Genomic DNA, 25,027 nt, shown 5'->3' on the forward strand with positions numbered 1-25,027 from the left:
GCCCCAGGGGTAGCCCAGCGCCACCAGAAGTCGCGGACCCACGGCGTCCTTCTGCTCGAGCGCGTTAACCCCAAAGGTCGCGAACGCCTAGGCCGTCTTGGGACGGCGAACGCATGCGCGGGCACGCTCGGCGGGTCCTCGCGTTGCCCCTGGAAACCAACCGGCGCTGCCGCGACGGGAACGGGGGAAAGACGTAACGTTTCAAGATGGCGGAGGACTTGGACGAGCTCTTGGATGAGGTCGAGTCCAAATTTTGCAGACCCGACCCACCGAGACTGGGCATAGTGCAGCGGCCCAGAGGCTGCGGCGGCGGCATCCTCAGCAACGACCGGAACCGAGCCGAGGCGAAAGAGAATCTCAGGTTAACAGGCGGGAAGGGTGAGCTGTCCTGGTAAAGCCTGCTCCACGCCCTGAAGCCGCCCTCTGCCCACGATCTCCAGCTTCTGTCCCTAGTCGGGCCCAGATCCTCAGCTCCCCACCCCCGGGATAGCACACACCTCAACTCCCTGTCCAGGAGGACTTGAGCGTCTCTTACCAAGGCCCAATTCGGCAACCCGGGCAAGCCCCAGTGAGCTAGCCCCGCCCGTGAGAGACCTCACCCAGTCTCTTTCACCCAGACGGAGCCCCGGGGGACCTAATGGAGGTGGGGGGAGAGAGGTGCAGCTTAGGGGCCCTCCCCTGAGCCCCGAGAGGGCCTCTCTGACCAGCTCTGTCAGCCTGAGCGGTTCTCATCCCAGCCCCCCCACCCCCGTCAGGTGTTCGTTCCCAAAGAGAACCTCAGCCTATCGCCTCTGACCCAATTCCCAAGCAGAATAATCCTTGGGCCGGTTGTTGGAGAAAACGATTCCGTTCTCTTCTGTGTCATCATTAGCTTTTTTTTTTTTTTTTAACTCAGAGAATTGAATAAGATTACATTTATGATAAATGGTTAATTATTGTGAACACTGTATTAATCCAACCACCCCCAGTTAAGGTCCCAGGGAATCTCGCATCCAAATTGAAATTTGAGATTTCTTAAATATTCTGGTTTTTGATCCAAAAAACTACCTTTCAAATTTGTTAATCTCTTTGATTCCGTATAATCATAAAAGGACTTCCTTTTTCCTCTCATTTTCTCCTCAATCCCAAAAGGTCAAAATTGTTGCATCAGAATGCATATTGTCCTTCAAAGTGATGACTTGGGAGCCTCTGCAGTAACTCTGTTGGAAATGTTTGTGGAATTACACAAAGGCAGCTTTGGAACAACCCAAGAAAGTCATTCTTGTCAATTTATGCCTGCATCTGTGGTTTGGTTTGGTTTGGTCTTGGTGTTCGTGGGCATGATTTCCCAGAAGTATTTACCAACAACATTGGTACCCAGTTTATCAGATTTAACCGCTAATGGCATTGTTTATAAAAATTAACCCTTGGAAGATAAAAACATTGAGAAGATTCTGAAGTTCAGAAATGGAAGTTCTAAAAATTAGTTGAGTACTGGGCAGCATTCTAAAAATCAAGTGTAGAGCCAACTAAAATGACTACTTTGAAGGGGCTAATGCTTTCTTGACTGAATGTTTATGCAAATATCACTCTCATTAATTTGTATGTTATTGTCTGGTATGCTGGAGGTCCTTATGTACTCATTCCCAGTACATCCACCATCCCCATCCCACAAGCAGTGTTACTTTGCAATTTCTTTTGTTCTTTTTATTCATTCCTTTTGGGATGGAGAGAATTTATCTAAGAGCCTTCCAAAGCCTGTTCATCTTAGGAAAACTAGTGTGCAGAGGGATAGGATGTCTTGGAGCAGGCTCCTCAAAATGGAAACGGCTGCTAAGGTGGATCCTTTTCAAGAACAGGTCCTTTTATGCCTCTCTCCATAGCCACTTATTGCACTACTGAAATCCATCCATAATGTTTCTAGCATCTCACCTCACCTTACTACATCAGATTTTTCAGTAATACATTTATAAAAGCGGTAGCAAGCCAGTACTGTTGTTATTCATGTGTTAAAACTTTTCATTTGGTAATGTAGTTGTAAATTATGCAAAAAAAAACAGCAACGGCCCTAAACCTAATACCCAAATACAATCCCTACATGGTATATAATGTCAAATATAAAAATTTTATCATGAGCCAGAATTGATATTTAAAAATTAGGAATCGATTTATATTATGAATTTATTAACAGGAGACTATCTACCAACTGTAAAGCAATGCAGCTGTTATCTCTTTCCCTTATAAGAGTTAAAATACTGAAGTCTATTAAATGATAGGTCTGCAAATAATAAAATAAATGACCATGCAACATCTGGATACCAGGAACGACTGCTAATGTAAGAGATCAAAACATATACAAGTTGTTGAAGTGTTCAAAATGATAAAGAGAAGTACATGATTAGTTTAAAAAAAAAAATGCTGTGAGTTGAACTGCATAGGACTAAAGTGGTTCAGGATGACACAGATGGGAATATTTACAGATAATATCATAATCTCCTAGATAATAGTTATAATAATAGCCAACATTTATTGAGTCCTTTCTATATGCTAAGTGCTCTGTATGTGTTATTTCATTTACTCTCCCCAACCCTATGACGTGAATCATATTATCCCCCTTTCACTGACCAAACTAAGACTTAGTAAAAGAGTTACTTGCCCAAGGTCATATTTCCAAGTCTACCAGGATATTGTAGATCTAGATTTAAGCTTTTATATATACCTTTCACATTTAACTGTAGGTTTCAACTGTTTAATTTTTTTTATTTAGAGTATACCTTTTATTTTTGACAAAAACTATATTTTTAATCAAGATTACAATAAAAGAAGCGAAGTTGAGGGGGAAACCAATAAATGTTTATTAACCTTTGATTAAGGTTACTGTATTATAAGGACACCTGGCTGGCTTAGTTGGAAAAGCATGTGACTCTTGATCTCGAGGTCATGAGTTTGAGCCCCACGTTTGGTGTAGAGATTACTAAAAAAATAAATAAACTTTAAAAAAAGATTACTGTATTATAGCATCAAAAGATTAAAAGAGGGACGCCTGGGTGGCTCAGTCGTTAAGCGTCTGCCTTCAGCTCAGGTCATGATCCCAGGGTCCTGGGATTGAGCCCGCATCAGGCTCTCTGCTTAGTGGGAAGCCTGCTTCTCCCTCTCCTACTCCCCCTGCTTGTGTTCCCTCTCTCGCTGTCTCTCTCAAATAAATAAATAAAATCTTTAAAAAAAAGATTAAAAGGAAGTATTATACAGTCCTTTAAAATTTGTATGCAGGGGGTGGCTGGGTGGCTCAGTCGTTTAGCGTCTGCCTTCGGCTCAGGTCCTGATCCCAGGGTCCTGGGATCGAGCCCCACATCGGGCTCCCTGCTCGGCGGGAAGCTTGCTTCTCCCTCTCCCACTCCCCCTGCTTGTGTTCCCCTCTCACTATGTACCTCTCTGTCAAATAAATAAAATCTTTAAAAAAATAAAATAAAATTTGTATGCAGTCTCATTGAAATGATGGCATTTCTACAATAAAGCATAGGCAGTTGTATGCATCATGAAATTGTGTAACAGACCAGAATCTTAATAAATTTGGATCCCTAATAGTATTTATTGGTTTGATAAAGTTTGAGTGTATCTGATTCTTGAAATTGTGAAACTGCGTGAGGGACTAGAACCCAAAGAGTATGTTGTGAAAACTAAAGGAGGGGAGAATTTCAAGAGGACAACTTAGCAACCTGCTGTCATAAAAGAAATTGAAGGAATTGGTACCTAACAGTGTCAGGTGTTTCTGAAAGGTTAAAGAGGATTGGAACTGAAAAGGGCCATTGAATTTAGTGATGTGGGCAGTATTGACCTTTGAGAGAAGAGTTTTACTGTAGTTGAGGGTTATAGGGGCCAGAGATAGAATATTACACCTGGAAGAAGTTATAAATAGTTGTCTAGATCTCCTTTTTACATTTAAAATATCTGAGGTTCGGAGAGATTAAGGAGTTTAAAGTAGGTCAGTAGTTCTCAACCAGTGAGGATTTTACCACTCAAGGGGCATTTGGCAATGTCTTGGCATTTTTAATTGTCACAACCGGGGAAGGGTATATATGCATCTACTGGCATCTAGTGGGTAGAAGTTAGGGATACTGGAAAACATCGTACAATGGACAACAGCCCTACTTCTTCCACCATACACACACTAAAGAATGGTGTGGCCCCAAATGTCAGTGGTTGAGAAACCCTCATCCAGATCACCATCCAATACACTTGTAAGGCAGTAGATCGACTTCAGTAGTAAGGGGGAGCAGCTCAATAGAGTTTTTTGGAGTGGTTTTTTTTTTTTTTTTAAGATTTTATTTATTTATTAGAGAATGAGAGCACGAGAGGGAAGAGGGTCAGAGGAAGAAGCAGACTCCCTGCTGAGCAGGAAGCCCGATGCGGGACTCGATCCAGGGACTCGATCCAGGGACTCGATCCAGGGACTCGATCCAGGGACTCCAGGATCATGACCTGAGCCAAAGGCAGTCGCTTAACCAACTGAGCCACCCAGGCGCTCCTGGAGTGTTTCTTAAAAGAGTAAGTCTTGGGGTGCCTGGGTGGCTCAGTCGTTAAGCGTCTGCCTTCGGCTCAGGTCATGATCCCAGGGTCCTGGGATTGAGCCCCACATCGGGTTCCCTGCTCTGCGGGAAGCCTGCTTCTCCCTCTCCCACTCCCCCTGCTTGTGTTCCCTCTCTCGCTGTGTCTCTCTCTGTCAAAAAATAAATAAAATCTTTAATAAAAATAAATAAAAATAAGTCTTGTGCATACTTGTAAGTCAAGAGAACAAGCCAGTACTGGGTGGAAGACTTTAAGGATAAAAGTTAGGGAGGGAACAACTGAAGAGGCAAGCCTGGAGGTAGATGGAATCAGACATTCGGTATTAAGCAGCACTATCTGGTTTTTCTTACATTGGGTTAATTACTCCAAGCAGTAACAAAGAAGGAGTATAATCCTCAAGAATTTTCAGAGTAAATACATTTCTAAAGTTAGAATCTGACTAAAAAACTTGTCTTCTAAAACAAATATTTTAATGGTCTAATGAAGTTATAAAGTTGATGTGAAGCATCTGTAACATATAAACTCTAAAAAGAGTTCATCTTGTTTAGTGTTAGGTGTCCGGACTGCCCTAGATTGAATTCCAAGCGTCTCCTCCCACTAGTTGTATGACCTTGGGCGAGTTTCTGAATCTCTCAGTCCCTGCTTCTTCACCTATATTGTAAGTATTCAGTAAATGTTAGCTATTAAATAGAGGTTTTGCGGAGTAACGGTTTGTATCAATAATTCTGTGATGGCTTTCCCTGCACAAAATAGAAAGGTAGTTGAGATACTCTATCAGGTGAATATTGCTCTTTTTTTTTATATTGATCATTTGATTATATAACCTCCAGCTTCTGTAGTAAAAAGGTACAATTATTTGACTTACATTGGAACTCTTAGGGAAAAAATTAGAAAAAAACTCATTAAAATTATCTTTGTTTATAATTCTCAGGTTCTACTTAAAATGGTACATATTTTGTGTTCTTTAAATAAGTCCATAATTTATAAAGTGCATGCCCAGCTTTCTCTTGAATATAACGTATAGCTTTAAATGTCTTTTTTTTTAAAGATTTTATTTATTTGACACAGAGAGAGAGACAGCTAGAGGGGGAATACAAGCAGGGGGAGCAGGAGAGGGAGAGGCAGGCTCCTGGCTGAGCAGGGGGCCCGATGTGGGGCTCGATCCCAGGACCGTGGGATCATGACCTGAGCCGAAGGCAGACGCTTAACCACTGAGCCACCCAGGTGCCCCCTTAAATGTCTTATTTTAAGTGTGAAATAGTAACGTATGTATGTGAATTTGTACCTGATAAACTACATCTTTGTCTCAACAGTCTTCAACTATGTCCATAGAGGGAAAATAATTAACATCACAATTATCCTTCTGTTATCAACTGTAATAATAGACTATTTAAGCAAAATTCTTCTGATACTGACTTTATCTGTACTTAAGCTTCAGCTGTTTTGTTTTCAGATCAGCAGAAACATTTGAGGAAGAAGATGATCTTGACAGTCTTATTAATGAAATATTTGAAGAACCCAACTTTGACAAAAAAACCTTTGTAAGTTAAGTATTATAAGTGTGCAGTAATTCTTTTCATTATTTCAAAACAAGTTTAAAATAGTCTGAAAATGTATAGAATACACAAGTATCTAGTCCTTTGAATTCTGAAAAATACAATTGTTTTAAGGGAATTATTCCACTTAGAGTTGTAGAAGAAATAAAATATTAAAAACTCTCATATAATTTGCTGTTCGTTTCTTAGCAAGAACGAAAAATTAGAAAAGCTGTTAGAGCAGAAGTCAGCTCACAGATGAAGTTGGTTATTTTATTTGTATATTCTAAGAACACTTTTCTAAAAGACCAAAAACAGCTTTTATTATAGGAATGTGCTTGATATCTCAGATGCAATGCCATTGCTGTTACCCATGAACCAGTGAGTAAATTGTTAGTATTTTAATGTTTAAATGCTTTTGTATCTATCAACTTTATAAAAAGCTCATAAAACAGTGTAACAGCCAACTATGTATTTACCACCCATAGTGAACATATCTTAATGTTTTGTCATATTTGCTTCTCTGGATTTTTCCTTTAAAGAAATAGAAATTATAGATATAGTTTAAGAACTCTCCAAATCCTACTCTACTGCCTTCATTCCCAGAGGTAACCTGTCCTTTCCATCCATACTTTTATTTTTTAATTATACTTGTATAATCATAAACCATTTTAACTGACAATAGTCCATTATGTGACTTACCACAGTTTATTTATCCACTTCCCTGGTAATAGACATTTAGATTGTACCCAGTTGTTGCTTTTTTTTTTTTTTTTTTAGATTTTATTTATTTATTTGACAGCACAACAGGGAGAGTGGCAGGCAGAGGGAGAGGGAGAAGCAGGCTCCCCACAGAGCAAGGGAGGCCCAATGTGGGACTCAATCCCAGGACCCCCGGGATCATGACCTGAGCAAAAGGCAGTCGCTTAACCAACTGAGCCACCTAGATGCCTCCCAGTTGTTGCTTTTAAAACAGTGTTTCATCGGATATTTTCCCATGTGTTCTTTTACCTACATACAGGAGTTTCTCTAGGATGTGCAAACCTAGGGGAGGAATTGCTAGGTCATTAAGTGTGCTTTATCTTCCACTTTTCTACCCATTGCCAAAATGTTTTCCAGAGTGACTATATCATTTCTATTCTTCTCACCAGCAGTAGATGAAAATCTGTATACTTTAATTTTTTACCAGTGTGGTGGGTGTAAAATATATTTGTGAGATTTAAGAAGAGACCAAATGGAAGTCTATATTACAGAGACCACAAAGAAGAAAAAAAATCTAAGAATAAATATAATACCAAAGAGGTTTTTTTTAAAGGGGGAAGATTAAAGCTAGATAGACTAAAAATCACTAGGCGGTGATGGTGGTAAGGATATGCATATGAGCCACTTTTATTTTTGTCAGCCAGACTAAAAATCAAATGACTGATACAGAGCTTAAGGTCTTTATTTCTCTAAATTTAACATTTTCAGTTCATAAGCAGGTGGTAAATTAATAAGCTGTGTGATTAACACATCAACATAGTAATAATGGTGTTGAATACTCTGCAAACAAGAATGCATCATAAATGCTAAATAGCAATGCTAATTTAATTAATAGAGAAGACTACATGATGTTCTTGTTATTCATGGATCATCTGAACAATTCATTATTAAGTACTACAGGATGTGTATCTATATATGAGGCACTGTCTCTTTAGTTCAAGACATTTCAGAAGGAGAAGGAAATATTTCTCTGCTTTAGCTTTAAAATACACTAATTTGAAATAAGAATAATTCCTACAATCATGAAGAGGTAAACGTCTATGTACTTCTGTATGCTCCCTTTTTTTAGTTACTATATCCATTCTCCAGACTGCAAGGGAAAAAACAACCTGAATAAATTTCTGGAGAAGAGCAGGTCTGTTTCAAACATGGACTGGGTGAGGAAAAGAGGTGTCTGTGAAGAGGTGTGCATGCCCACCTTGTCCAGACCAGATTATGCTCTTGAGAGTACTGCTTCCTCCCCCATCACTCACGCATTCATTCTGTTGAGTTTCTGAACTGCTCTCAGACCCACACAAGAAAGCCCAAGAATGACAACAAATGCCGCAGTGTGCCAGCTTCGAGCCATAAGTGGATGGCACATGAAATACTCTTCTCAAAAAAAAGATGCACATTATTTTTTCAGACCTGCACCAAAAATTTTTCCAGTTCTAACATCAAATAAGAAAGTTAAGAGAAATTGTAAAATGAAATATTTTTGCCTCCATTAAATTTCCTCACCTACAAGGTAAGATGAAGGCATGTCTCTGCATAGTTTAAATTGCCTTTTCTCCAACTTCCTTTCCTTGGCGGTGGTCCTAGTATGTGGTTGGTTTATGCTGTTTGGTACCATACACCAGTTAACACTTAATAAATGCTTACTAATGATGATGATGTTATGTAACCATATAGGAACTACTGTGTAGTTGTGACTAGGTAGGTCTACAATTTCCTTGAATGTCTATTGGTTGATACCATTTTATTTGATCAAAATTAATATTCCTGAAGTTACCCAGCAGTTTGGTTAGTTTATTTTTAGTTCAGGTGAGTACCATTCACAGCCTTTAAAAATGAGTCCGAGGTTTTTTTCCTCAATTGAATTTTTCCAGGATGAAGTTTTAAATAGCAGATCCTTCATATTAAATCACTGAACTTGGTATTAACTGAAGAGTTATAAAGTGACTCTAAATCTTAGCATGCTAATAATGGCAGTATATCAATTTCCTAGACTAAAAGTTAGCCGAGTAATTTACTAATTCCTCAGGGAGGTCTACTTCCCTTTTGCCTTTAAAAGGTTTTGATCATTGTTTTTATTTCAGAAACCTTAAAATGATACAGAATTTTTATTTAAGTCATTTAAAAAATATTCTTGTTATAAAATAAAGAATATTAGTTTTTATGTTAGAATTCTCTAAGTTACCCTTGGCCTTTTATTGTTTTGTTTTGTTTTGTTTTTTAACAGAAATTAAAATCTAAATCTTCAGTTAACACATCTGTCAGAGCTTCCATTCAAGGCCTTGGTAAAAGGTAAGTTGAGATGGCTTTAGTGAATTACACACACTAGTGAGCAAACACCATGAGCAAAGCCTTATAGATTTTGTTACCATTTAAACAACAGTGACATTGAACAACAAAGCACTGGTTGGCTTTCAGGAGAAAGACCAATAGCAGTATCTTCAGTGTTCTTATGGTCTGTGACCCCTTGGTGTAAAAGAACTTGAATGGAAGATTATTGCTATTGTAAATAATTTTCTGCCGTATGAAAAAAAAATAAGTGTGAACAGTTTCTCAAAATTAATGTTCTGTTATACTCTTCAGTCTTTACTTTGTCCCTTATATTGTTTGGCAAACACATTTTTTGGTGACTCATTTTAACTCCTTGAGTGCTCCTGAATGTATAGGTTATATCCAATAATGCAGGGATCCTGGAATAAACGCCTCTTCTTTGAAATAATTGGCCTGCTCAGGAAAATATACAATTTGATTACAAGAATATAGAGTCAATGAGGCCAAATTAACTTCTCATATTTTTCTGTTGTAATTTTTTCCTTCCATCTATCGAACCTGTCTAGTTGCAGCCCAGTGTACCTCGGTGGAAGCACTGCTCCGTGCGGAATCGGGACACATACTTCACAGAGGTAGGATGTCAGAAATAGATTTTCTTGAGGCGCCTGGCCAGCTCAATTAGTTAAGTGTCCAACTTGATTTTCGGCTCAGGTCATGATCTCAGGGTTGTGAGATCTGAGCCCCATGGCATGCTCCGCTCTCAGCAGGGGTTCTGCTTGGGATTCTCTTTCTCTCTCTCTTCCTCTCCCTCTGCCCCTCCCCCTGCTTGTGCGTGTGCGCATACACATTCTCTCTTTCTCTCTCAGATAAATAAATCTTTTTAAAAAAAAGAAATAGATTATCTTTCTTATTAGGTTTTTCACAGTTGATAACCCTGTTGTTAAAATGTAGTTCTTGGCATCCATCTATGTCAAAATCAGACGTGTGTTTTATTAGCCAGTCTAAGAACACTGTACTGAAATGTTTGTTATTCTGGGCAATAGCTTTTGAAAGCTGTGATATTGGGTATATGGTATATACCCATTGTGTTGATGCCCATTTCTGAGCCCCACTTGAAATGCTTGGGTCACTCCAGTGCCAGCCTGCTTTCCACAGGACACCAAGAGAGTGAGCTTCTGCCTTGCCATTTTTGCCTTCTGGGCAGTAGAAGCCAGTGGAGAAGACAGGCGAAGCAATGTGGCCATGCGGACACGTGATGCATTACCCACCATCTCGGCCAGCATGAGAAAGCTGGGTCTTCAGTACTCAGAAAGTTCTCAAGCATAGTCGCTTGATTTTACGTATTTAAAATGCAGAAATCCTCCTTTCTTTGTCACTTCCCCATCCCATACACCCACTATCTCACTCCTCACCCCTTTCAGGGCAGTCTTGTGGTCACGATACCACCTACTCCATACTGCTAGCATATTCCATTATCATTGTCATAATGTAGGGAAACAGATTGGTTTTAAGCATATCTTTCTGTTGTCCTGATACTGTTGATTCTATTTTTGCAGAGGCCTGTTTGCCTAGATTATTATATTTTGTCTAGTTATTTCTAAAACACTTCTTTATTTTCTGTTAATTTTTTAAGAAAGAGAAGAATGAGATACATGATTGCATGTTGACCATGTTTTAGGAGGAATAACGGTTATATTGAATAATAGAAGTAGGATCTGAAAAGACGTTGGGGTTGTGGTGGTGCTGGCCTAGATCCTAGGAAACCTAGGAAGAAAGACTATGGGACCAAAGGAAACTTGAGAGTCTGGGGAAGCCTGTATCGGAAACAGCAGGCAGCAGACAGGCTAACAGAAGCCCACTAGGGTGCTGCCTGCTGTAAGGGCTGTAAGTAACAATTGACAGCACTTGAATTATTGTGTGTTGAGGGCTAGCTATACAAAGAATCAGAGACACAAACTGGCCCTTAGAGAAGAGTATAGTCAGGTTGCTGTCAATCCTGACTTACCGGGTGGAGTCACTGGGACTTTTCTCCGTGTTTCCAGACCATAACCCCTCCAGTCCCAGGTTCTTTCCAATCACCTAGGAACTGCAGCAGCTTCCCTGTTACCATCCACTTCCTCTCTCGCTTCACTCACATACAGCATGAAGGATAATATCCCTAACTTATTCTTCTGAGCACATCTCCCCTGTTCAGAGGGAAAATGAGAGTTGCTGTTTGTCTCACATTAACTCTAGGGTTATTTGCTTTACCAAATTGTGTTCTTTCTCTTCTTGGTCCCTTCACCTCCAGTGAGAACCCAGGTCAGATAGTCCACTTCCAACTAGAACATTTGTTATCCCCTGCTTTCCACTTACATCTTTCTGCTTCTGAGTATTTTTACATTTATTCCCTGTCTGGAATGACCCTCCTCTCTAATGTATGTCCTCACTGTCTTATCTGCTTATCTACAAATTTATTTCGTCATTCTATTTGAGCTTCTTTTTTCTTTTCTTTTTATAATATTCATTGAATGCCCAGCATGTCCTAGGCCCTGCGCTAAATACTAGATACCAAAAGTAAATAAATGAATAAATAAAACCCTAGCCAGGAGAGGAAGTGGTAAAGAGGTGAATGATGACACCCTAGAGCATGAAGAGAAAGCGTTCTGATGGCAGAATGCCCAAGTTCAGATCTTTCATTGTGCCCCTTATGAGGAGATGTGAAACCTTTAGAGAAGGTATGTGTCTTCTGAAACTGGTTTCCTCACCCGTAAAAACTGAACACACTCCACGGAGATACTGGGAGGATTAAATGGAATAATACATTATAGTATGCCTGTGGTGCAAAAGACAGCGAAGATAGTTTGAGTAATAGTTTGCAGTTATTCGTTTGTCTTTTCTCATCTGTCAGTGCTGCCTTCTCACTGTGTTCTCCCTCGGTGCCCAGAATCCTATATTCTCCTACTACTTTTCCATTTTATCTCAGGAAATATGTATCAGTGTTTACTTACAGAGGTCTTCTAATTTTTAAAATGGTCTCAGGGCGCCTGGGTGGCGCAGTCAGGTAAGCATCTGACTCTTGATTTCTGCTTAGGTCATGATCTCAGGGTCGTGAGATTGAGCCCTGCATTGGGCTCCATGCTGGGCCAAGGAGCCTGCTTAAGATCTCTCCCTCTCCCTCTGCTCCCCCGCCACGTGCGCTCACTCTCTCTCAGTCTCTCTCTCAAAAAATAAAAATAATAAATAAATAAAAATGGTCTCTAAGACGATCCATTCTGGTTTACTTTCAAAGAGTAAATATTTCATGAGGATTTTCTTTTATATAGTATTTTTTACATGTACTTTGATTTGGTTCTAGCACAGAAGAATCTTGCTCCAGATGGAATTTAAGTGGACAGAAGAATGGCCTATTTTTGTTTTTTTATTATTATTTTTTTAAGATTTTATTTATTCATCAGAGACAGAGAGGCAGAGGGTGAGGCAGGCTCCTGGCTGAGCAGGGAGCCTGATGCGGGACTCGATCCCAGGACCCTGGGATCATGACCTGAGCCAAAGGCAGACGCTTAACCGTCTGAGCCACCCAGGCACCCAAAAATGACTTATTTTTATAGCGTGAGGGTCCTTTCACACAATATTGATCCATGAGCATGCCAGTATCCATCAAACTCCTTCCTACTTTCTGCACAGCTACAAGATGAAAAAACACATACTGTTTGCATATATATGCATAGGTAACTGTGTATATTCACAGGTCTTTTCTTCCACCCCATTACAAAGATACCCTTATGGACCAACCTCTTCCTAACACAGATCTGCACCCACAGAAAGATAAGCCTATACTTGTTCACGTGCACGTAAAACATTTTATGTGTGAAGTACTTTATACTGTCCAGAGCACTTTTTTATATATGCTTATTGGTTTAGCTCCACAGGGAAAAAAAAAAAAAAAAAAGATGCAAATAGAGCAAGACTTTTTTTTTTTAAGATTTTATTTATTTATTTGGGGGCGCCTGGGTGGCTCAGTTGGTTAAGCGACTGCCTTCGGCTCAGGTCATGATCCTGGAGTCCTGGGATCGAGTCCCGCATCGGGCTCCCGGATCGGCGAGGAGCCTGCTTCTCCCTCTAACCCTCCCCCCTCTCATGTACTCTCTCTCTCTTTCATTCTTGCTCTCTCAAATAAATAAATAAAATCTTTTAAAAAAAAAAGATTTTATTTATTTATTTGATAGAGAGAGACAGTGAGAGAGGGAATACAAGCAGGGGGAGTGGGAGAGGGAGAAGCAGGCCTCCCACTGAGGAGGGAGCCCGATGTGGGGCTTGATCCCAGGACTCTGGGATCATGACCTGAGCCGAAGGCATACGCTTAATGACTGAGCCACCCAGGTGCCCCTTGGAGCAAGACTTTTTAACCCCATTTGATAAATGAGGAAATTGAGACACTGGTGTTAAATTCACTGAACACATATTAATTAACCACCTGCTTGCTAGGTCCTACATAATACATAATGTGAAGGGAAAGTGCAGGGTACAATAAGCATAGATAATTAGCACCCCAGCTAATATGAAGGGCTAGAGAATGCTTTCCCAACCAAATAACATTTAATCAGATTACAGTATGAAAAATGAGTTAGCAAAGAGAGGAGACCATTAGAGCCAGAGGGCACACAGTGTTAGATGATCCCTGAGCTGGAGTAGCAGAGGGCAGCCAGATGAGCTGCAACATAGTGAGTGGGGGAAAGAATGGCTCTTGATGGGGCTGGAGAGGTAGTCGAGGCACATTTGGTTTGGGGTCCTGTAGTCCTCTGGAGGATTTTAGGAAAAGTGTGTCATATGCAGTGGAAGCCTTTAATTGTTTTGGGGGGTGTGTTTTGGTTTTTGTTTTTGGCAGATGGGGTGACAATCGTATTTGTGTTTCTAAAGAAAGTCATTTTGGCTGCTGAATGGAAAATGGTTTGGAAGTTGGAGGGGCAAGACAGGAGAGGACACAGGGAGAACAGTCAGCAGGTAGTAGTTACAGTGCTCCAGGAAAGAGACGGGGATGGTAGCTCTGACCTGAGTAGTGACAGTAGCTGTAGGGAAAAGGTGTCATATTTGTGCCATTTAGAATCTAGAATTGACAGAACTCAGTGTTTAAATGGCTATGGGAAGTAAAAGAGAATGTTCTCAAGAATGACTTCCAAGTAATGTGCCTTACCAAGATCACAGAAGTTATTACAAACCAAGGACTCAAATATGTAACTTGTTCCTGGTCCATTATCCTTTCTAGTATACCAATTTACAGAAGGCCATATAACGTATGCAAGAGGGAAGAAACTTAGCTGTTTTTGCTATTGTGGCTACTGTTATTTTCCAGCTGTCCAAACAGCAAGGCTTCCTAGACCACTGTGTAGATCTGACAGGATTTAACTGAGAACCAGAGTCTGGGCAGAAGACTATATTGGGCTGTATTTTGGGCATTCCCATCAGGAACACCTTAAAAATAGTAAAAAGTTGTTATGTATTAGGTGGACAAAAGGACAGAGCTGTTGGTGACACCTTTATATTTGTATTCCTCCACATTTTGGAAGAAGAATCCTGACAATTTATCTTTCATTAGAATCATGCCCTTTTTTAGACATCCTCTTATATGTATATAATTATGGAAGAGAAATATATTTAAGCCCTGAAAATAAGCACTAATTTACATGCCCAGGGCATAAAGGAAATTGAGTCTATTCTGCCTATTTTCCATGTGTTTTATTTGTTTGATTTCTAGATAAAGCTCTGGTTTGGGAGTACTGCTGAATGATTTTAGAGTGTAAAGATTTGAGTCTTTTACCCAGTTGGTGGAAAGGAGAAAGAGTAGTAGCAGGAAGCATGGTGGCATTAATAAGGTATAGATAAAATCAAGGCATTATTTTCAAGCCAAATCGAATTTTACTCTCCTATTTTTTAAACTACTTGTAAGACTGGATTATTCCATAGACTGCTACTAATTATGATCCAATAGAGTGAATCGTAGCAGCAGAATGATTTCTTAGCTGCAAGTTAGTTTTATTTTTCTCACAGGGCAGTGTTTGTAGGAAAATGTGGTAGTGTGAATAGATTTGAATAAACTACTAAATTTTAAATTAAATTAAAAAGCTGTATTTAACATTACGGTTGAGATTTTACACATACACAACGTCAGGAAATTCTAAATTATAGTTCCCACAACAGCAATAATTTAGCCAAATTGCACATATGTATTAAGGCATTAAAGTTAACACTCTGTGCAATCATGTAATAAACTACATATGCATAAGAAAGCAAGTTATGGCAGCTTTGGGAACCATCATTTTGCATTTCCTGACTTATACATTCAAAATCCAATTTCAAATGTGTACAAATGTAATTGTGTTGAATTGCCATATGTACAAATACAACTCTATAAATTGCTAACAGTTTGAAAGAAAATATGGAATTGTTTATGAAACTGGTATAGATTTTGAGTGCTTAGTTATTTTTATGATTAATAATAACTTTTAAAATAAAAAGCATTTATTTTCAAAGAAATTTTCAGGCCAAAAAATATTTGCAATTTTGAAGTTACCATATCTGAATTTTAGAGGGAAATAAGTGGAAAACCATCTAATGATGGGGCTTTTAAATTATTTTTTATTGCAGAAGTATTGAATGCTTATTTTAAAAATAAAACAATTTAAAAATGTATAAAGAAAAAGATAATAATCTTCTCTCTCCTCCATTCCCACTACCCCTGAGGCAGCCAGTGTTAACTGTATAGTATATAACCTTCCACATTTTTCCCCATGTTCTTACAAACTTACAAACACCTATACAGGAAATTTTTTTGGTTGTTTTTAACAAAAATAGGCTCCTGCTATATATGTTAACTGTGTACCTTGCTTTGGACATCCCTCTAGGTCAATAGATAAATCTAATTCTCTTTATTGGCTACCTAATATTCTATATATATTGCATATTATTCAGTCTTTTCCCTTTATAATAGGTATCCAAATGGTATCCTGGTTTTTGCCACCTTAGCAATTTTGCAGTGCAGTAAAAATTCTTGAGATAAATGGCTTATAGACTGATGTGTTTGGGTTTTTTTTTAAGATTTTATTTATTTATTCACATGAGAGACACAGAGAGAGACAGACAGACAGAGGGAGAAGCAGGCTCCCAAGGAGCAGGGAGCCCAATGCAGGACTCGATCCCAAGATCCTGGGATCATGACCTGAGCCGAAGGCAGACGCTTAACCATCTGAGCCACCCAGGTGCCCTGATGTTTTCATTTATATGTAATAGGTTCCCAAAAATGGGGTTGCTAGAGCAACAGCTAAGGATAATTTTAATTTTAAAATAGTGCTAAGGTTTTTCCCAAAAGGTTATAGGAATTCACATACCCACCAGGAATGTCTGAGAGTGCTAACTTTTGCTATCTTAATTGGTTAAAACATTTATTTCGTGGTTGCTTTAAATTTTAATTATGTTTTATTTTAACTAACAAACCCTGTGCCAGGCATTGTTACAAGCACTTTACCAATGTTAACTTATTAGTTCTGCATAACAATTCTATGAGGTATATAAGTATTATTATTACCCATTTTACAGATGGGGAAAATGAGTCACAGCAAAGTTATTTGACTATAGTTACACAGCTGGTAAATAGTTGGAATACATTTGAACCTAGGCAATCTGTCTCCACAGTATGTGCTCTTAACTACTATTCTGTGATGCCTGTATTAGAGAGATCTAATATATTTTTAAGTTTTGTTGTTATTTGTAAGCACTCCTTGTATAGTGTAAGTATTTGACCATGTGTTGAAAATATTTTCTTCCACTCTATCACTGACTGGTCATTTCTCTTTATTTTTGGTATCTTAAAATCTCTTTTTTTTTTTAAGATTTTATTTATTTGACAGAGAGAGAGACAGCGAGAGAGGGAACACAAGCAGGGGGAGTGAAAGAGGGAGAAGCAGGCTTCCCGCCGAGCAGGGAGCCCGATGCGGGGCTCGATCCCAGGACCCTGGATCATGACCTGAGCCGAAAGCAGACGCTTAACCACTGAGCCACCCAGGCGCCCCAGTATCTTAAAATCTCTTATTGGGGCGGCTGGGTGGCTCAGTTAAGCATCTGACTCTTCGTTTCAGCTCAGGTCATGATTTCATGGTTCGTGAAATTGAGCGCCACATCAGGCTGTGCGCTCAGTGGGAGTCTGCTTGAAGGTTTTCTGCCCCTACTACCCGTACATGTGCGTGTGCACAGGTGCACAACTCCCTCTGAAATAAATCTTTAAAAAAAAGTCCCTTCTTCCTTTTAATTTTTAGATAGTCAAGTGTGTATCTATATTGATTCTAGTTTTTAAATACTTCAGACAATGGAAGAAGTTTCTTGTTTTTAAAGTAAATCACATTGTATAAATCAAATTGTTTGCAACAGCAGTTCATAAGTATTTCCATATATTGTTATTTTACTCCTAAATTTACTATGTAGCATATGAGTTTTAAGAATTGCGTTGCATTTCATTTCCTCACATATTCAGTAAGGACCTATTACGTGCTAAGTGTCATTCCAGTACTTCTACCCCTTTCTCCTGTATCATCAGTGTTTTACTTTTCACTGCAGCTTTGCCATCAACATAAAAATGTGCTTTTTTTCCCTCCCTTCTTAAATATAATCTTCTCTTAACCCCTGTTCTTAACCACCTCTCACTCCACTTAAAGAATCTGCTCAGATGTATGTACCTTCTCAGTGAGGCCTGTGCAGACTACTCTACCTAATGAATTACAATCCACTCTTTCCTGATACTCCCAATTTTATTTACTCTACTTATCATTTCAAAAATTGGAAGCACTTTTCACCTTCTTTTTTTTAAAGATTTTATTTATTTGAGAGAGAGAGAGTGAGCAGAAGGAGGGGGAGCAGCAGGCCGAGGGAGAGGAAGAAGCAGGCTCCCCGCTGAGCAGGGAGCCCGATGCGGGGCTCGATCCCAGGATCCTGGGATCATGACCTGAGCCGAAGGCAGACGCTTAACCAACTGAGCCACCCAGGCGCCCCACTTTTCACCTTTTTTTTTTTTTAAGATTTTATTTATTTATTTGACAGAGAGAGACACAGTGAGAGAGGGAACACAAGCAGGGGGAGTAGGAGAGGGAGAAGCAGGCCTCCCGCTGAGCAGGGAGCCCAATGTGGGACTCAATCCCAGGACCCTGGGATCATGACCTGAGCCGAAGGCAGACGCTTAACGCCTGAGCAACCCAGGCACCCCACACTTTTCACCTTCTAACAAACTATATAACTTAGTTATTATGAGGATTATTTCTTATACTCATTAGAGTATAAGCTCCATGAGGACAGAAACTCACCAGCACATAGTATGCTTTCAGGAAATATCTTTTAAGTGAGTGAATGAATGCATTAATGCCATATATTGGGGAAGCAGAAGCAAATAAGATATTGTCCCAGTATTTAAGTAGCTTATGCAGAAACAGTTTGATTTCCATATGATGTGGCAAATTCTGTGATAGAGGCACCCCTCAAATTTTCAATAGGAAGTGAAGCAACTTAAAGAAGTTATCTTAAGTGAACATCTCCCTCAGACCCAATTTGAAAACCATTGAACTAAAAGATCTGCACATCCCTTTGTTTTATATCTATACGATATGCATGTGTGCATATGTGTATATATACATATCAGTGTGTAAAATCTTAGTAAAATAGGAAGCTTTATACAAAAATTTAACCTGAAAGTTTGTGCAGAAATTTAACCTGAAAATTTTTACCTAAAGGTATATAATCCTTTCTTTTTTTTTTTTTTTTTTTAAAGATTTTATTTATTTGACAGAGAGAGAGAGCACAAGTAGGCAGAGCAGCAGGCAGAGGGAGAGGAAGAAGCAGGCTCCCCACTGAGCAGGGAGTCTGATGCGGGGCTCTATCCCAGGACCCTGGGATCATGACCTGACCCGAAGGCAGATGCCCAATGACTGAGCCACCCAGGCGCCCTGATATATAATCCTTTCATACAAAAATTTTTAATCACATTAATCCTTACTTTTCTGTCGTTTATTCAGTAATCTGTAATATGTGGTGTATCCTATGAATAAATCACCAGATTTCCATATTTAAACATACCAGTAATCTTTAATGTACTGTTGTTTTTCTCTGAACAGAGCATGTGATCATCTGCGTTGTATAGCATGTGATTTCTGGGTAGTAAGCTACGACGACTATATGTGGGACAAATCATGCGATTATCTGTTTTTCAGGTATGTTTCCAAAGAACTTCACCCTGTGAAAAAACGTACCAAGCAATAACTTTATATTTCTTATTTTGCTATAACATCTCTTGGTGGACTTGGCAAGATCATGTGGCCTCCACCTCTTGCATATTTCTGTCATCTCCTCTTCTCCATCTGTCTGCTGTCAGCCTGTGAGGATATGTGACTTCCAGACAGGAGTATAGTAATAGCCTTCTCACTGATTTTTTGCCTACAGTCACTTCTTTCAGACCACCCTTTCCTTGCTGATAATTAACGCATAACTCTGTGTGTGCCATGCTCTTGCCCAAAACTCTTCTGCATGTGGAGTCGTGTCCAAGTTCCTTAGTGCAGCATTCAAGACCCTTCACCATCCGGCCCCCATCTGTCTGTCACCCAGCGTGTCCTTCTGCAGTTTACTTTTTTTTTTTAATGTTATGTTAGTCACCATACATTACATCATTAGTTCTTGATGTAGTGTTCCATGATTCACTGTTTGCGTATAACACCCAGTGCTCCATGCAGTACGTGCCCTCTTTAATACCCATCACCAGGATAACCCATCCCCCCACCCCCCTCCCCTCTAGAACCCTCAGTTTGTTTCTCAGAGTCCATAGTCTGTCATGGTTCGTCTCCCCCTCCGATTCCCCCCCTTCATTCATCTTCACAAGATTAGAGCTGCATCCGAGTACTCAGTACTGCCGCCATTCCCTGTGATAATGCAGGCTCTTCCCTTCCTGGTGCAGCCTTCCCACCATCCCACCCTTTATTTACCTAAACCTGACCTGTCCCTAAGGGTACAGTTCATTGCACATCCTTCATGATTCCCTCACCACTCCATCAACTTGGAAGTAAATCCATCTTTTCCTATGTGTCCACAGCACTTCGTACCTATTCTAGCACTCCCTGGAATAGAAGATTGAAAATCTTCGGTTGGTATACGTCTGCCTCCCTCCTTGGGGTCAGGATAGTGTCTGACTCATGTTTCTGCAGTTTATACATTCTTATACACTTAAGCCATAACTAATGTTTTTAAGATATTGTAAGTTATAAAAATGTATCTGAATTATACATCACGTGGGGCACCTGGGTGGCTCAGTTGGTTAAGCATCTGACCCTTGATTTCAGCTCAGATCTTGATCTCAGGGTCCTAAGTTCAAGCCCCACGTTGGGCTCTGTGCTGGGCGTGGAGCCTGCTTAACTAACTAACTAACTAAATAAATAAATAAATAGAATTAGGCTGTGAATTATGCATTACATTTTCAAATAAAAATTAAGCGCTAAAAATTAATGAAGTGCATACATCATGCATTTTTATCCCCCACCCCAAACCTTTGCCTAAACAAGAGTTATATTTTCTGACACAAGTAATCAGAATATATTCTATCTCTCTCTAATAGATAAAGAAAAAGGTGAGAGTCTTTCTTCCACACCTCTTCTGGCAGCCATTCTCCTGTAAATCCATAGGAGTCTCCTTTACTTGAATTGTTTTTTAAACTCTTCCACATCAAACCACTGTGAAAATCTTATGAAAACTTTGAATCCTCTCTACACATACACAAAAATTCAAATACACAAATTCATAGAAAAATTACAATTTGAAAGGTTTCACATTTCCCAACCCAAATGAAGCCTAGTGCAGTCCCAAAATCCCTGATCAGGTTAGCCCACTTTTAATCCCAGAGTTGGAAAAGTTAACTTTTAATTTCAGGTCTGTTTTGCTCTTTCTGACTTTTCTCAGTCCTCTGCTCTGATTAATGTAATGAGTGGTCAGTAACCCCCTATGTCACCAATATGAACCATCAATTTTTAGAAAACTAGTATAGTTTTTATAGAATGCATGTAATGTCAATGCTGTAGTGAGCTCTCTGTGACTGGGTTGAAGGAGGTAAAATAGTGATGTATTCAGGGGAAAGCTAGGAAGTGGAAGATTTTCACATCTGATAGCATGGCTGTGTGAATTAGGATGTGAGCTGCTGAAAGTACAGGAGTGGGGAGAAGATGAAACACTTGAGGAGGGTGGGGAGTAATAGCCGAAGGAAAGTACAAGTAGGTGGTCACCAAAGAAGGCAAGTCAAAAGACTTGCATGGTGCCATTGATTGCCTGGCAGAACATGGGGAGCCATTTATTTTTAGTGGTATCAGTCTGCACATTGGCTTGTTTTATTGTCCTTATCTTATAAATGAGGGAAATGTGTATCCTAGCTTTGACAAGTTCTAGAATTTTCAAAAAGAAGTATAAGCTATACTTGATCATCCTGGCATAGTAGCTAAATAAGATGCTTTTATTTTCCTACTAAATCATTTTGTTTATGGAAAATTATTTTTCTAAGCTTTTAAGATATGTGCTTCCTAAAAACAATTCGAAATGCATTAATTAGTTTCCTGGCTATTCATGATTCCTACTCATAAAATCTCTAAGGATTCAGTCAAGTATCAAATGTTAAATTTGTCACAATATATTGCAGATTGAATAAAGAACATTTAGTATTCATTTTGTGGAGTTTTTTCCTTTCTGATAAAGCTTAGATGATCCATCTCTTCCCCCTAGTTTACTGAAATCAAACAGTTGGCCTGGAAAATCTAGGTTTTGTTAGGCTCAAACCTAAACTATGCCTTATTTTGTACAATCCAGTACTGAGTGTGGTGCCCGTTGGCCACCAGAGGGCACTTTGTAGCCTGCCTTCTGTTGCAGTGACAGCACTATGTGTCTCTTTTTTTAATATTCATACTGTATTTCATCACATTACTTTGTATTTTTTCATCATTTCATTTTGAATTTTTCACTTTTTTTCCTGTCACAGAATAGTTACATAAATTCAGTACATGGATTATCATGAAAATCATAATTGATTTTCAGTTCATTAAACTTAAATTAACTTCTCTAGTCTTTTTTTATAGTAGCATCAAGTCAGATGGTTATCATTTTTTATGATGTCCTGCCCATTGATTTAATTATTTTAACATTATTGACATTTAACGCAGGATAGACGTTTATTCTGTTGCTAATAGTATATCTTGCCGATAAGTATATCATTGAAACAAATGAAAGATACAACATTAGTTCAACAAATGGAAATAACAGGTACTTTTTCTCTAATGAAAAATGCTATAGTTAACCCATCAGAAGCCTATTTATGCCTCTTATACTCCCTCCATTGGCCATATTGCGTGCTTTTAGAATATGGTGTAGGTGAGTATCTGAGGTAGGAAATGTACCACCATACCTCTCACTCTCTTCTCATATCGTGTCATCTCTGACAGGACAAATCAGTAATTCTTCATTCAGCCTTTTAGTTCATTGTGTTCTATTACGACAGCTTTAATAAACAGGCCTAGAGGATTGCCATTCAAAAGCACTGGATACCAAGGAAATACCATCAGAAAGAACACAGAAGCCTATCTTCTGTTGTTTGGGTGAGAAGACCAAGGTTGTTTAGTGTTCAGATGTTGTAAAGATAGGAAAATAAAGCAATGAGAACTTTTTTTTTTTAAGTCATTCAGCTCTGAGCAAAGCCACTGTGCTAAAATCTTCATTTTTTATTGATAGGAACAACATGCCAGAGTTCCACAAGTTAAGAACAAAGTTGGTAAAGAAGAAAGGAACACGGGCATATGCCTGCCAATGTAGCTGGAGAACTATTGAAGATCTGACTGACCTTCAGACCGATCATCAGCTTCGTTGGGTTTGTGGTAAACATTAAGAATGCAGACTTTTCGTATTCAGACAAATGTATACAATGAGAGCAGTCTCCAGTAATTATCAACATATTTAGAAAGAGGTACGAAGCAGTATCATGCCCTTTGGAAAAAGACAGGAAATTTTATTTAATGACTATATAGTATAGATTTTCAAAGACCTAATGGACTTGAGAAGATAATGTGCTTTAACATTTTGGAATTATCTCTTTTTGATGTATGGGCATTTCACTTAGTAAGTAAGGTAGCAAGTTATCCTAATTCTTTGCTAGCCTATCTCCTGTTAAATGGAAGTTTTATTATGGAGTTTCATACAAATATATAGCCATTCATTAGCAACTGCAGTATTAGTCACTGCTAATACACTTAGCTAAATATTCCTTATTTACAACATTTAAAGGGGATAAAGCCAGCCAGTGCAGAGAGGTCACTGGGGGGTGTGCATAGCATCTCCTCTGGTCAGATCTGTTGTTGCCAAAGATCAGAATTTAGACATGGCAGAAACCATGTGATCAGTGGCTAACTGAAGGATTTTGGGGAGCACAGGTTTATTGTAAATGAAAACACTGCCTATATTGACCTTACCTCAGTAACTCCAAATGATATTATGCACAATAATGATAAGTATATATTCTAGTTTTAGCTTATTTCTTCTCCTTATGTTCATTTAGATATCAAAAGTTAGTTTGCTAGTTTAGTAAATATTCATTTATATATAAAAAAATGTGTTGGTGTACCTATAATCATAAGGAAAAATCCTAATATAGATAGATCATTATTGGATTTTTTCCAAGTAGTTCTGTAGCCTTCAGTGCCTAAAATCCCATCAAGTGAACAGTAAGTAAAATACTTTTTCAGGCAGCCTGTTGATTTTCTGGTAGGATCAGGTTGACATGTTGATTGTTAGATGAGTGCATGAGAAAAGAAATAAAACATAGTGGAACCAACAGGTAATCTGTTGTACTTCTCCTTGACATCTCTGAGGCTGGAGGAACCCTACAATAGCAGCACATTCAGGAAATCAGTTATCTCAAAATTATCAGTTCCCAGCACCATGGAAAAATTCTGGGGGCTTTCCAATCTGCCATAAGCTCTTTATTGCATGTGTCTAAGATATAGTTCAAATGTATGACACAAGGCATGCTGAAAGGGAGTAATTGAAGTGAAGTTGTGATTGCTTAGTCTTACGCTGAATCCATTCCAGTCACACCACTCAAGTAAGAAGAAAGACCGGCCATTAAAATCCTTTTCCTAGGTGTGACACATTTGCTTACCTGTAAAACTGACTCTAGTAAGTCTAGCATTGCAACAAAACCCATAGTGAACTCACAGTGGCAGATGCTTACATTTTTGTATTGACAATGTTTACAGATTTTATCTTTGAATAAAGATTTTTTACTCCCTAAAATTTTATCTCTGTGTAATTGTATGAGAAACAAGGGGATTTGATTGAGAAACCACTAGTCACAATGGTGATGTTTTTTTCTTTATTCAAATGAGCAAATCTACTAAATCATTAATTTGAAAATATGTTTTTCTCTTTTATTATTTCATTACTATCCTATATCTTGGATACATTGCTCATGTTTGGCATTCCATAACATAATTCCCCAGTGTCAGAAATGTACTTATGAGTTCACATTTTTGTTAGCAATTTATTTTATAAGCTTTTTAATATTGTATAATTTTTAATCTAAAATGTAGAAAGAATATTATGTTTATATACAAATGGATAAATTATTACCAGTGGAAATTTAAGCCACAATGCAACTATTTTAGTAACAATGCAGAAGAAAATCATAGTTTCTGATGAACTATAATTTTAAAATGTAAAGTCTATAAAACTTTCAAGATGTTTTGCCTATTTGTTTTTAATATTTATAATAATTTTCTACTTTAGCAATTATCTATTTTTTGTCAAGCCAGGTAGCTACTTTCTTTGAACTGTATTATACTCTCAGACCCTTATCCTGCCTAGAAATGAATAAATAATAAATAGCTTTA

General features: G+C 38.7%; 1 protein-coding gene across 2 annotated transcripts; it reads left to right on the forward strand.

Moving 5' to 3' along the window:
* Nucleotides 1-66: 66 nt before the first annotated feature.
* On the forward strand, nt 67-25,027 carry CFAP418 (cilia and flagella associated protein 418). 2 transcript variants are annotated; one of them, XM_064588097.1, is made up of 7 exons: nt 225-361; nt 5,094-5,203; nt 5,999-6,086; nt 9,064-9,128; nt 9,674-9,739; nt 19,238-19,333; nt 22,875-25,027. In XM_064588097.1, exons 2-7 carry the CDS (start codon nt 5,151-5,153, stop codon nt 23,026-23,028), a joined length of 522 nt encoding a protein of 173 aa, XP_064444167.1. In that variant the 5' UTR covers nt 225-361; nt 5,094-5,150; the 3' UTR covers nt 23,029-25,027. The 2 variants fall into 2 exon arrangements, with proteins under 2 accessions (XP_045752162.1, XP_064444167.1); XM_045896206.3 differs by lacking the exon at nt 5,094-5,203 and having other exon boundaries at nt 67-361.

Source organism: Mirounga angustirostris, unplaced genomic scaffold (assembly GCF_029215605.1).
Source record: "Mirounga angustirostris isolate CCGP_5_RB_7025 unplaced genomic scaffold, mMirAng1.0.hap1 SCAF_4, whole genome shotgun sequence".
Lineage (NCBI taxonomy): Eukaryota > Metazoa > Chordata > Mammalia > Carnivora > Phocidae > Mirounga > Mirounga angustirostris.

What these genes read in the sequence shown, in the direction of transcription:
- CFAP418 (XM_045896206.3), top strand. Translation starts at nt 207, where the DNA reads ATGGCGGAGGACTTGGACGAGCTCTTGGATGAGGTCGAGTCCAAATTT. An exon ending in GAGGCGAAAGAGAATCTCAG is followed by an intron (nt 362 to 5,998) that starts GTTAACAGGCGG and finishes TTTTGTTTTCAG; the next exon opens with ATCAGCAGAAACATTTGAGG. An exon ending in ACTTTGACAAAAAAACCTTT is followed by an intron (nt 6,087 to 9,063) that starts GTAAGTTAAGTA and finishes GTTTTTTAACAG; the next exon opens with AAATTAAAATCTAAATCTTC.